Here is a 14,410-nt window from a genome sequence, read left to right on the forward strand (position 1 = left end):
ATTAACAGGCAACGTAAAGCAGAAGACATAGACACAAGGAACTGCAGATGCTGGTTTATACAAAAAAAACTTAAGATCATGCTGTTTCAATTTGCCTTTGTATATTGTCTTCTGCAAAGTCATTTTGATGGACAGTGGTGGACCCCACTGCATTAAATTTACAATAAAACCGGCTTCACTTATCTCTTCATTGCTACTTTTTCAGGTTAGCATTAAATGAGGATAAAGGACGAGTAGTCACGGTTTTTAATTTTAGGTTTGGATTTTTTGTAGATAATTCCTCTTTAAGGCAGAGGTAAGTAAGTGTGCTGACTGTAAGCCGTGGGCGGGAGGAAGACGTCCTGATAATGACATCAGAATTCAGAGCCCGCCTTTATTAAGCAAACTGCGGAGCATATTGCAACAGAGAGAAACATTTAATTAGACTGAGGAGCTAGAGCGAGAAAGAGATGAAAAGCAGCCTGCAGAAATGTTGATGTATTCACTACTGTACTGAGTCGGGACGATTGAAGAATTTACGCCGGATTTCCTGCTCCATGAAATCCATCAAGAAGAGGTAGGTAAGTTTCTCGCCATTCACTGTTCTCCGTTGTCTCACAGTTCCCTCGTTCCGAATATATTTGATCGGGAAAGCTCGCTCATAAATTCCATATTAAAATTATTGCTCATTATTTTATCTAAATCATTCCGGCTTCTGATTAGTTTGCTGCAAATTCCTTTGTTAAAACTGCAATATTTTCCAAGTAAACTCGATACGACATCGTGTTTATTGCGCTGCCAAATGAACAAAAATGCCCTATAAATCATTAGCCTTAAGCTACTCCGATCTGTTTAATATATAACCTGAACTTGCAAGTGTTTTACACCATTTCAAAATTTGTTCGAAAATAATTGTTATTGCAAAAATGTTGCAAGAGAATGGTTAAAATTAACTTTATTAAACTTGGTGTAGTATTAATTACGAGACCTTTTGTAAAAAGAAAGTATTATCACAATATTACCGACCTTAAGATATGTGCATCGGATAAAAGATGTGTTTCTGAGTTACAGTGAGTAAAATGAATTGACCGGTACCTGGAGTTGGACAGACACTGGCTCCAGGTCTGTCCAACTTAACCTTTCTGCTTCCTCCTCTACTGATTGCTTTCAACCAGTAAATGGTAGAGATAATGTTCAAATCTATCAGCGATTGCGATAGATTTGTTATTGAAGGTCAGTGGAATTCACAACTAGATTCTTCCCTCTCATGTATGCTGTGGCATTGTAAATCTTTTTCTATCTCTCCAGTAGCAAGGTATCCAGGTTTGGAAACAGTCCAGTGAATAAAGATTTAGTGACATACTCGCCTCTGTCCGTTTCCTGCAGTTGTCCCTTTTTAAAGCAGTTTGTTTACAAGAGGCAAACGATACAGTCTAAACCGTCTGCACTGTGCTTTTCTTGGATTTGTTCCAAAATACTCCAATGCATTCAATTTTCAGATGGTAACTATTTTTTCTAATCCCGTGAAACATACACTAGCTTTGAACACATGGCACAAACACATTTTAAAAACTGAAGACAAACTATATATGATGCTCCCGGGGTGCCCTGAAGAAACGCTCCAGTACTAACTGGATGAGAAAATATTTAGATAGCAGCTTAAAGCATGTGTAGGAATGAACTGCAGATGCTGGTTGAAACAGAAGAAAGACACAAAATGCTGGAGTCACTCAGTGGGACATGCAGAACACTTAAAGCATGTGTTCTGGTAGTGGCACGGTGCCTGACTATCCTACAAACATATCTGTTTTCCTGCCGGATACAGTTCTCCAGTTGCTCACTGCCCCAATATCCCAAATTAGTCATTGATTTTCATGTGGGAATGTAAACAGGGAAACTCATCAGGGGTCTCACTGGTGGAGTGCACATAGCATCCCGACTTGTGTAAGGAACACTTATTAAAGAGGGCAGCAGGATAGTAATAAAATATAGTGTCCATCGACTGATTTCGATCACCCTTCTCTAACCTAGAAACTTTTTGGATGTGCAGTTGCAATCCTTGTAGAATAATAATCCAGAGAACATAAATTCAAATTACTTTACTCAAGATAGCTTGAGCTTTTTCTTTTAAATTAAGTTTTTTTTCAAATTAAAATAATTTAATCATAAATGACAAAATACCTCTGGGGAGAGGGGAATGTAGTATTTAATTGACCACAGGGGAGTGTATCATTGAATAGAACGCCATAAAAAGGCACTGTTTACCTTGCCATGTTTGTAACAAATCTTCGAGCTATCCAATTAATATCATTCTTAATATTTTCCTTGAACTGCAATTTTTTTCTTTGTAATTAAATTTCTAACCAACATCCTGTTGAAGTGCATTATTACATTTCAATCTTTCTGTCACGTTGGCGTTGACTGTTAAAGAATAAATTTTGAGAGGAAATATCACTTATGGATATATTCAGCAGATCTGAGTTTGTGTCATCTGGATTTTGTTTTTCCTGTTGGTATCAATAAACTGCAACACCCCAAATCAGTAATGTAAAACATTATTGGTGTTATTACTCATACTCTGACTGGTCTTGCAGCAATAACATAGGAAAGCACTGCTTTGCTAACGTAATGGAGATTGAAAAGATGTATTCAATACTAAGATGCTGCAAGCTTCTTTCTCGCTTGGGTGTAACATATCACCTGGAATCAGCATTTCTTTCTCCTCTGATGGCTCATCTTGTGTTTGAATTAATGGAGACAAGCCCAAATACAAGCACGACAATCCGACTGAAGAAGCTTTTGGGATGCACAAAGCTCTGCTTCCATGGTATTTTAAAATGAGGGGAGAGGATTTAATAATTTGAGGGCTTTTCTGAACCTATAATTAAAAAAGCTAAATCTATTGCTGGCAGCATCTTGGCTCCAGAATTAAGCATTGCGTGTTTTGCCTAGAATTATATTTCTAAACTGAGTAGCTGCTGTCAGCATTAGAGATCTTTTCCCATTGGGTTGTACTGACTTTGATTTTGGTGAAAAGCTTGAAAAGATTGCAAATGTGGTATTACTCTGTCAGTTTTGGTAACAATATAACGTATAAAGAGAGGATACGTGTTTAAGAACATCAAAACAATACAGCCCAGGAACAGGCCCTTCGGCCCACAATGTCCATACCGATCATGATGCCAAGTTAAGCTAGTCTCCTCTGCCTACACATGATCCGTAGCCCTCCATCTCTATCCAAAAGCCTCTTTAATTTCACTATTGTATCGGCCTCCACCACCACTGCCTAAGTAAAAATATACTTAAACCTATGCCCTCTGGTCTTTGACATTTCCACTCCGGGGAAAAAGGATCTGACTTTCTACCCTATCCATACTTCTCATAATTTTATATACTTCAATCAGGTCTGCCATAAGCCTTCTGACACTCCTGAGAAAACTCTTCAAGTTTGTCCAACCTCTCCTTGCAGTTAATATTCTTTTGATCTAGGCAGTACTCTGGTGAACCTCTTCTGCACCCTCTAAAGGCTCCACATTCTTCCTGCAATGGGGTGACCAGAATTGTACGCAAAATATGGCCTAACCAAAGTACAATAAAGTTTGTTTAGCTAGATTGAAGGTGTGTATATGGATCCTTGGTATCCTCTTTGGATTGTGTTTTAAACTTGTGGCAGTTTTCTCCTCGCCCATTTTATCTCCTACAATCTCAGATTGCTGCTTGCTCTCCTCAGGAACTTTGCCAATGTAAGACATATTTACTGTGTAAACTTGAGACGATGTAACAAGTGATTTGATCATTTTAGACCATGTTTTCTTTCACCTGAAATTCAATAGAATCACGATCAAATATAGAATACGAACCTTGACTGAGAATTCTTCCCTTTACTAGCTGATACTGGTTGTTTGTTATACCATCTAATATACTAGAATTGGCTATTTAAATGATAAATTTAAGAGTTATCAGGCAGGTGGCTTAAAGCCAGATTGTAAGAAGCATCTGTCAGGCCGCATCCATGGAGGAGATGGATATTTAACACTCTGGGTGGGGACCCTTCTTCAGACTGATGGAACCGCTGAGTTTCTCCAGCAGCTTGTTTTTTGCCCAAGATTCCAGCATCTGTTCTCTCTTGTGAATCTAGTTAACCTTGATCTCTGTTCAAAGCATATTGGGTTAGAAAAGGTTTAAATAATTAACGATAGAACCAAAAAAATCTATCATTCATGTAATTCCGTTTGGTGGTAATAGAATGTGTGAGAGCATGCAGTGTTTAACTAGTTTGAGGATGTTCATTTAACACTCGGGTCCTCATTGTGTTCTACTGCGCAGAAAGTGAATAGCAGCCTGAGAATTGTAATGCTGTGTTTCCATCCTCTGCATTTTCCTGTAGAGATTCCATCTATATTTCATGGTGAGTTGCCATACTGGCTCAGTGCATTGGACTCCCCCCCCCCCCCCCCCCCCACCCCCTCCTCTCCACCCCAGCATCCATCTGAATGTTCCACGTGCTCTCTGCATCCTCATTAGCTGATATAGTTTTCCTGTAAATGTAACTGATGGAGAGGAAGTGAAGTCACTACTTGAGTATTGGTGAGTAGAGTCACTGTAATCTGCCACTCCCTTTGACATCATTCCCCTTTCTACCAAAAGGTTACACACTGTCCTTTGAAAAGTAGAATTCTAAAATTTGTACCTCTGCCTAGAAAGAGGGCCTGGTCCTTTTGTAACTGAGGAATCCAGAGACTTCTATTTAAAGACTCGGCGATCGAATATCTTGATAATATAGGAAAGCTTATAAACATAGTTATCGAAAGTAGCACCAGATTATTTAAACCATTGAAATCTGGACTTTAGCAATCCGCATCAGAAATGGACCTTGTTTCACGTCGTGAACATGTCAGGAAAAAGCAGTAAGGTTGCTTCTTACCGTTATCTATTCCCTCTCCTTTGTATCAATATTATCGTGGTCAGTGCTGAATTTTCCTTTTCTTGAGATCCAAATCCATTCGTTTATCATAGTCATAGCTCATTTCTTCTACATTTTCCAGGATCTCAAACCTAAGATATGTCTCTTTTATTTTGGGGAAAGGATTTTTCCATACCAGATGCTAATTTAAAAGGACAGGAGCATGAAGCCCCACTCTAATGGGAGCTCTAGTCTTTAAAATGTTTTACTGTTCCAATCTTAAGTTTAAGGTGAAGGGGAAAAGATTTAGCAGGAATCTGAGCGATAACTTTTTCACATAAAGGGTGTTGGGTGTATGGAACAAGCTGCCAGAGCAGGTAGTTGAGGCAGGGACTATCCCAATGTTTAAGAAACAGTTAGACAGGTACATGGATAGGATAGGTTTGGAGTGATATGGACCAAGCGCGCAGGCAGATAGGACTAGTGTTGCTGGGATATGTTGGCCGGTGTAGGCAAGTTGGGCCATAGGGCCTGTTTTCACGCTGTATCACTATGACTCTATCACTAATCTTCTAACTGTAATTCACTTTATCTGTTTTCCATTTTCTGTTCTTCAATGACCAATATCATTATTGTTCAAAGGGTGCCATTGGAAGCACATATTGGGCCACAAAATGAGTGGTATAGTTAAAAGAAAGTCCATCCCTCTGCCCCATGTGGGTATACCAGGGTTGTTGAATTCTTGCCTTTGTCCCCCCCCCCCCCCCCTGAAACCCCCCCCTCAAAATGTAAATAAAACAGAAAATTGTGCATTTGAAGCACAGGTTAGTTATATAAGTAAAGAGTATTTTGGCTATATTAGTTTAGTTTAGAGATACAGTGTAGAAACAGGCCCTTCGGCCCACCGGGTCGGCGCCAACCAGCGATCCCCACTAGGGATTTTTTTTTTTACATTACCAAGCCAATTAACCTACATACCTGTAGGTCTACGTCTTTGGATTGCGGGAGGAAACCGAAGATCTCGGAGAAAATCCACGCAGGTCATGGGGAGAACGTACAAACTCCGTACAGACAGCATTCAAGAGAGAGCTAGATAGAGCTCTTAAAGATAGCGGAGTCAGGGGGTACGGGGAAAAGGCAGGAACGGGGTACTGATTGAGAATGATCAGCCATGATCACATTGAATGGCGGTGCTGGCTCGATGGGCCGAATGGCCTACTCCTGCACCTATTATCTATTGTCGTCGGGATTGAACCCAGGTCTCCGGCGCTGCATTCGCTGTAAGGCAGCAACTATACCGCTGCGCCACTGTGACCGCCATATATCTGTAGGCTTTTTTATGAGAACCCGCCCAAGGAAATTCCAACCATTAGAGGGTTTTTGTTATAAGGCACAGAAACTGGTCCTTTTACCCATTGAGATCGTGCAGGCCATCGTGCACCCATTTATATTGATCCTATGCATATCCCATTTTTTTACATTTTCTTCTCGCACTTGGGCAAATAACCTCCAAACTGCATGTCTTTGGGATGTCTGTTGGTTTATGAGATCACGGTTCTGTTGCATGCTGTTTTTGCTATTTAGCAAGCAGACAGTCCAGTGTTGTAGTTTTAAATGTGCCTGGTTCTATACCCAGCATGTCTTTTGTGTATTCATTAACTCAGGGTTGGGTCTCTGGCTTGATGGAAACGATAGCGTGAGGATGTGCTAAACTGTGAGGTTACAGAATATGATTACCTACAATTCTGAGTTTATCCCATTTTAGCATGATTTTAATGCTACACAACCTTGTCGAGATACAAGGAACTGCGGACGCTGGTTTGTGAAAAAGACACAAAGTGCTGGAATACTCAGTGGGTCAGGCAGCATCAACATCCCCCCCTTGCATGTATCCACCCATCGCCACTTGTCAGGCTTTGTTTTGGCCCTCCTCTTTGCCAGCGTTCCTCCTTCCCCCCACCACAACCACAATCAGTCTCAGGAAGGATCCCGATACAAAACGTCTCCTATCCATGTTCTCCAGACATGCCGACAGACCCACTGAGTTACTCCAGTACCTTGATTTTGATAGAGTTTGCCCTGAAAATGAGGACACAGGGACATTGTTTCCACAAGCACTAAGTTGTGGTCACTTCAACCAATACTGTCATTGACAAGTACATTCACCTGAGATAAATTACTGAAGATAAAGTCAAAGTTATTCCTTGTGTTGGTTTCATCTGATTACCCGACATGTCCTTTGTTTTTAATACATCTCAAATTAGAAAAATCTTAGATTATTGAGAAAGTACTGTACTTCTGGATTTCCTCAATAGATCTACCTTGATAGGGTGAAGAGAGTACTGCAGCTATTGGTTGTGACTGCAGAATAATGATTGGTTGAGTAATTCAATTCTTGTTTTTTTGTCAAGGAATGCATGACTCTCTTAACTTGAAGAGAGCACACAGACTTTAAAGGATTGGCATCTTCTCCAAATTGCCAACATGTCGAGTGCTGGACTAGCAGCGCAGGAAATCCACAGTCCACTGAGTAATTGCTTCATGCATGGTACTCATGGTGTCATCAACAACAAAAACTGCTGGAATCCGTCGAGTACCTTGGACAAGTAAGTCACGCAACAGTGTACCATTTGGTTTTGGAGGTGGTATCTTCATTGATGAGGAAGGTAGTATGACATAGTGTGGTATGGTTTTACCTTCAAACCTTTCTGTGAAAGCATATGAGGTTTCTTTGCAAACCTATTGGGTAATTATCATGCTAAGACCCAAGTTTGGTGGTGTTGCGTCCGTGTTGGGATCGGTGCTGATCAAGAGTAAATTAAATTCACTGTAGTTGCTGAAATCAGTACACTGAAAGGGAAGCATGACCTTCAACAACAAGCCATTGATGAATCAACTCTAGTCCTCTCCATTTTCCCAAAAACATAATAAACATTGCACAATAAGATTATATTGTCATGTCAGTTTTGCTGATACTGTAAGAACCCTGTCCATCAGAGTTCAGACAGGTAAATTAAGATCTTGTTACATCAATATGGGATCTTGCTGTGCAGAGTAAAATAATAGGGCTGATCCCTAAGATGAGAGGTGGGTGGGGTAGAATTAGTTGTGAATCTGTTTTGGGACTTTCAAGCCCCTTTCAAGTATTTTCTTAACAGCTTTGAAAAAGTAAATGTCATCAGTACCATCAGGTTTCCCAGGACTCATTTGAGGAATAATAGATTTCACAATGGAAAGAGAGGGTTCAGGGCTGCTGTCTTGGAAGGATGGGATCAGAAGAGATCAAAAGGGCAAAACATTTATGTTTTACTGATGGACAGATTACGCAGATATTTGATTTGTGATTTTTTTTAAGCATCTTTGCAGACACCACGGCTGTGAACTGTGCTCTGAATGCTGCTCCCCATAAACAGCCCTACATTGTACCTTCAACCAACCGTACGTATCTCACTTGAGTAGGGTAAATGTTTGAGAATTTCTGTTTTATAAATAAATTACTTTTGATAAAAGGAACTGTGAACGTTTATTTTTAAATTATTTGATCATGGGGGAGGGGCGGGGGCGGGGGGGAAGACGGGGTGTCGTGGCTGCTAATGATAATGCCAACATTTATTGTACCGAATGGCCTACTCTTGCACCTATTGTCTATTTCCAAATGGCCCTGCACTAAGGAAGCAGTTGGGAGTCACTCAGATTGGTGTGAGAAAAACCCACAGTTCAATATCCTGTGGGGGGTGGGGGGGGAGAAGACTCCTTATAGCGATCATTAGTAGGCAATAAGCAGCAGCCTTGACAATTATTTTTGTTCCTGTGTCCATAACATTTTTTCCTGCTTGTTATGATACTGTGAAACTATTTTCACACGAACTGAGACAATCTCAGGCTCTGAGACCAACTCTTGGTTGGTCTTCAAAAGACTCCTTGAGAGGGATACTGATTAACCAGTAGCACTGGAACTTAGATCTCTGCAAAATGCTAGGTCTTTAGAAGGGGAGAGAGAAAGCTGTGACAGGTATTTAATATTTTAAAAGAAAATCCTTTCCTCCCATTAAATAGGGCAAGAAGAGGAGCCGTTTGGACTGAATAGATACTGCTGCTTTGGAAGATCATCCTTCCACAAGATACGACAACCACCTCTGAAAATGCAAAACTCTGAGGAATCATTTGTACAGCTGGAAAAGGATCAGGTTTTGTCTCATTTTAAGAAACTTTCCGTGAACAGCACTGTGGTGTCACCACCTCAAACACCAGTGAGGGGAGCAACTGCACTAATCAATTTTGGATGTTCCAGTGACCGAAGCTCTAAGCCGCTCCCCCCACTGCCTTTCCCTTGTGATGAGTCCTTCGATGATGTGGACAGTGAGGTTGAGTCCATTACGAGCTCTGAAACTGACTTGCTCTTGCATGATTGTCGACCATTGAGCTTCAGATATGGTGCTCCCAGCAGAAGGAGTTTCCGTGGATGTGGGCAGACTAACTACGCCTACTCTGAGAGTGTCGGTCACACTAGATTACCAGAGAGTTGCCATGTTATTAAAGATACTTGCCTGGAAAATAAAGAGGTCACTGTACAACCTGTTCGGCCCCACCGCAAATTACGGCGTTCGCATTCGGGCCCAGCTGGATCCTACAACAAGCCTACCATACTGAAAAATGCAAGTTGTCTATCAAACCCATCGACAAATACCAGTGAGGTAAAGCCTGAGATTCCCCCTCGAGTACCCATACCTCCACGGCCTGTGAAACATGATTACCGGAGATGGTCTGCAGAGGTGATGTCAGCCATGCACTGTGATGAGGACAAACCACCAAAGGTTCCTCCAAGGGAACCTATGTCCAGGAGCAATTCACGTACCCCAAGTCCCAAAAGTCTCCCGGCCTACCTCAATGGGGTGATGCCACCAACACGAAGCTTTGCACCTGATCCCAAATATGTCAGCAACAAAGTCCTCCAACGGCAAGCAAGTGATGGAGCAACGACACGGGTACCATGCATTTTGCCAATCATTGAAGATGGGAAGAAGGTGAGCTCGACACACTACTACTTGCTTCCTGAGAGACCTCCATACCTTGACAAATTTCAGAAATATTTTGTGGAGGCCCAGGCCTCAGAGGAATCAAATGATTGCACAACAGAGAGCTTCAAGACATTTGCATTGAGCAAACCAGTAACAGTTAAACAGAAACTCGTTTCCAATGTGGACGCTCCTTAGTAGCAACAAAAAAAGTAGTGAGGAACGATCCCAGATGAATCAAGTCTCCTGGTTTACAGGACCAATAGAAAAAATAAAGAGTTACAGAATGTGATTCCAATATCTCAGCAAAACTCTATAAAGCATGCGCAATATGACTTGACCATTATCTATAAACCAGAAGTCCTTAAACAAGCCACAGGGAACAGGATGCCCAGTTAAGGTTTTGCTGTATAATTGTTTTATGTCCTTTTCATCAGGTTCTCTCAGTTATTTTTATTGCACTTTATCTACTTTTGGACCTTTGCAACAGTGAAGTAGACATCGGGCATGGTTAAAATACTCATTATATTTTGCCAGGTGCAGTATCTATTTTGGCCCCTCATTGACAGTGAATCTCACTGTGTTTCTTAACTACCACAACAAACTCAAGATTAGTTTCTCTGGCTAAAACCCTTTATCTAATTGTTCAGAGACCCTTGAAGTTGCGAAATTGCAGCAATTGTTGCTGGGCAGTGTGTCATGCTTGGTATTAATTCACCTCAGGAATGCTCATTGAAGGTCACCTCTCTCTTAATGGCTATTTAAGTTTTAAAAAGTATTATGTTCAAGTGAAGGGATAGAATTAAAATAACTTTTAAGCACAGAACTGCCACAAGTTCTTATCTCTGCCCCTTTCTCCCTGCCAACCCACCTAACAATTTGCAACATTTGTGTTATGATATTGGAAAATCCCAAAGTTGGGAAGGAATGGAGTAGGCAATCTATTTTACCTAGAAAGTTAGCAATCTGCCTGCTGCTCATTCTTTTTTATTTCCTCCCTGCTTTGATTAGAACAGAAGTAATAGTCATGAATGTGATTGGAGGAAGAGGAGAATATGCTGTGTGTAGGGGCTGGTGGTGGGAAGGCTTCTACAATGTGAATATCTACTCGCAATCTGTCATTCACAGCATATTGGCACTGTTCTAACATTAACGCACAATATTATCTACACTCATTCAAAAAATGTGCAGATGATTACTGGCAATTTAACAAGATTTGTTGCAGTCGAAGCCCTTTTGGGTACTAGACTGAAGTTCTGACTAACTACCCTCTGATATATCCAAATGCTCATTCTAAGTGATGATAAAAATGGTTCATGAAAGGTATCAGAGTACAGCCCAATTTTGCCCTTGTGTACATATCTACATGGTCTGGGGCCAGATACCAGATTTCAAATGAGAGCGTTCAATGTGAATAATAACTACTTTCCCAGAGTTCTATCCATCCAAAAAGAATGCTGTTTGCAGGGAATATAATGATTTCTATCTTTTGGATTGTGTGTGGCCCTTTATTAAGGTCAAACCTTGGGTTCTTCCAAGCTGGTACTTAGCAACACTCGATCAACTGGAATTGGGAGAGGATGAAGGATAATCAAGAGAAACCATTCAGGAACGAGGTGGCAGAAGAGTGTTGGGACTTTCTCACAAAGCTCCCTGTGGAATACCTGTGAAAAGGGAGTTTCAACTAGTATTTGCCTTGGAAATAAAACAACATTCTTCTCTTCCCCCCACTCCCTCCCCCACTCCCTTGTATATGAATGTAAGCATATTGATGAAAATTAGAAAATTCAGAGATAAACTGCTGTGCTCTAAAACAAAACAAGATAGGTTGTGTAAAGGGAACTATGGTAAGAGGCTTGATATTAACCCACAAGCTTGTTTACATGATATAGGACTGGACTAGGGACCTACATGAAGAATCTTGCAGTTACTTGTTTAGGAAGTTTTACGTGTTAGAAACCAATTAACTGCATGTAACATAAATGAAGGCTATATTTCTGCTCTTGTATACTCACTGGCTGTAACATATTTTGTTTCTATAATATTTGTTGAAAAGCTACAGAATAATGTTTCTGTGGTTCTGTGCAGTATTATTACATTTATTTTTCAAAAAAATCTTGGCTCTTTTAAATTGTGTTGTCAGAGCTTTTGATTTCTATCTATATGTGCCCCTCTCCCAACACTATTGAATGATAATTTTGTCACTGACAATGTAATGTAAAATCAATGAATGATCAGCAATACACCTACACACTGTTCAAGCTTGACCTGTAAGTAATTCACAAAAAGTATCTGCCTTAGGGCATGTTATAGACTTTTTGTTCTCCTGTAGCTTAATTGGAGGCAAGAGCAATAAGTTACAGATGTTGCGCTAGGGTGGGCACTATAAAACAAACCAGCTGCACAGGAGTCAATTGTACCCTCTTGTTTGGTGTCCATAGATGTACAGGAACTGAGATTGAAATGCACACACATGCGCAGAACATAATAGAAGCAATTAATTATTCTCTTTCACTTGGTGTATTGGGTGAAAGGAAAAACATATGTAGTATTGTTCACTACCACAGGCTAACAGGCTGTTCTAAATGCTCTGCAGTCAGTGTGAAATGTGGTTGCTGGTATAAAGTGGAAGCCAATTTGTGCATAGCAAACTCTAACAGGTATGTGGGAAAAAAATCTAAATTCCGTCTTTGCGTCCAATTCCAGCTTTCAGTCTCTCTCATCCCCCAAGCTGATTCAATAACTCGCAGCCAGAGTTCGTAGAGCTTAAAATGTAGGCTTAAATCAGTTGGTTAGACACATCACATAATATATCATTTAACTCTGAGGATCATCGGAGAATTCACTTTTCACCCAAAGGAACATGAGAAATTGCATCATGCCGTTTGCAGATGTTTGTTCTTCAAGTTTTCAAATTCTAATTCTGCTCGTGTCACTGGAGAATATTTGTACCAAACTCTGACTGTGCAGCTTCAAGTGAAGGAGAACGTCAGGAATTTGGTAAGTACAGTAAAATTCTGATATTCCAATAAAAATCCCTAGCACAGATTTTCAGGATTATTGGTTGCTACTCTTGTTAATACCCAAATACACTTATATTTTACTTGATGCAGTTGTAAAATACATTTTTCAGTGAGTTTAAAGGAAATGGAAAATATACAAGCAGACTTAAGGAGTGAACCAGATGTTCAACCATTGGATTCAGAATTTTGATTTTAAAAAAACTGATACTGATTATCAAGAGTTTTATCAGATGGGAATTCAGTTTAAAAGTAGTTCTATGTAGGCAAGTATTGCCCTGAAAGCTGTGTTGCCTAACCAACATCATGGTTACGGGAATCTCATCAGGATTACAGAGGGATTTGGAGTGGGAAGAAGAGGATCCAGTTTTTCTCTTGAGGATTCTGAAGGAAAAGATATACATTCATTTGGAAAGACAAGGGTTGATTAAGTTTAGTAAGCATGGTTTTGTGCATGGAAGATCATGTTTCATTAATTTGATTTGAGTTTTTTGAAGAAGTAATGAAGGTTGATGAGGGCAGGGCTGTAGGCATGCTCTTATATGGGCTTCAGCAAGCCTTTTGATAAGGTTCCGCATTGTAGTCTGTTCTTGAAGGATAGATTGCACAGATCCAGGGAGAACTAACTGGATACAGAATTTGGCTGAATAGTAGGAAGCAGGGTGTGCTGGTGGAAGGTTATTTCATGGACTAGAGGGCTTTTGACTATTACTGTTTGTCATCTATATCAACAATATGGAAGAGATTAAATTTGCAGATGACACCAGATGGTATTGCGCACAGTGAATATTGGTATCAAATATTACAGCAGGATCTTGATCAGCTGAGCAAGTGGGCCACGGAATGGCAAATGGAGTTTAAGTCAGACATGGCAACACCTTTACAGTGAACCGTAGGTGAGTAGGGGTAATCAGAGAGAAGTGTATAAAATCTTGAAGGCAATAGATAGGATGAATGCACACCTGTTTTACCAGGGTAGATGAACCAAGAACTAGAGGGCATAGGTTTAAACTGAGAGGAAAGATTTAATGGGAACCTGAGTGGCAGGTTTTTCATACAGAGGCTGGTGGGTACATGGAACCTGCCAGAGGAAGTATTTGAGGCAGGTACAATAACAACATTTGGTACATGGATTGGAAATATTTGGAGGAATGTGGGCCAACATGGACAAAGGGACAAGTTTAGGGCTTCTTGGGCCACTGATGAGTTAGGCCAAAGAGCCTGTTACAATGCTAGGGCTCTCAGTATAAGTCTAAGTCAACAAGGATATCCCTATTCTTTTCCAGATCTGCCTTTTTCTCAAACTATGCTCTCGTTCTATATGTCACTCTCGATGTAATCCTTAAGTATCTAACCAACATCACCTGCATATAAATCATGTCACACACATCCCTCCTTGATTCCCACCCCAAGTAATCTATAAATTGAAACAAAGCATTCTCTGGATGCCGTTATGCCTAGTTCAAGCCAATCAACAGAAACCTTGACTGACA

At 40.5% G+C, this 14,410-nt stretch overlaps 1 protein-coding gene across 2 annotated transcripts; it reads left to right on the forward strand.

Annotated features, from left to right (window-relative positions):
* Positions 1-392: 392 nt before the first annotated feature.
* LOC144608074 (ERBB receptor feedback inhibitor 1-like) lies at positions 393-12,096 on the forward strand. Of its 2 annotated transcripts, none has more exons than XM_078425366.1 (4): positions 393-560; positions 7,294-7,488; positions 8,238-8,320; positions 8,939-12,096. In XM_078425366.1, the coding sequence occupies exons 2-4, from the start codon at positions 7,367-7,369 to the stop codon at positions 10,093-10,095; spliced, it is 1,362 nt and encodes a 453-aa protein (XP_078281492.1). In that variant the 5' UTR covers positions 393-560; positions 7,294-7,366; the 3' UTR covers positions 10,096-12,096. The 2 variants fall into 2 exon arrangements, with proteins under 2 accessions (XP_078281492.1, XP_078281493.1); XM_078425367.1 differs by having other exon boundaries at positions 393-556.
* The last annotated feature ends 2,314 nt before the right edge of the window (positions 12,097-14,410 follow it).

The sequence above is a fragment of the Rhinoraja longicauda genome, chromosome 30 (genome assembly GCF_053455715.1).
Source record: "Rhinoraja longicauda isolate Sanriku21f chromosome 30, sRhiLon1.1, whole genome shotgun sequence".
Lineage (NCBI taxonomy): Eukaryota > Metazoa > Chordata > Chondrichthyes > Rajiformes > Arhynchobatidae > Rhinoraja > Rhinoraja longicauda.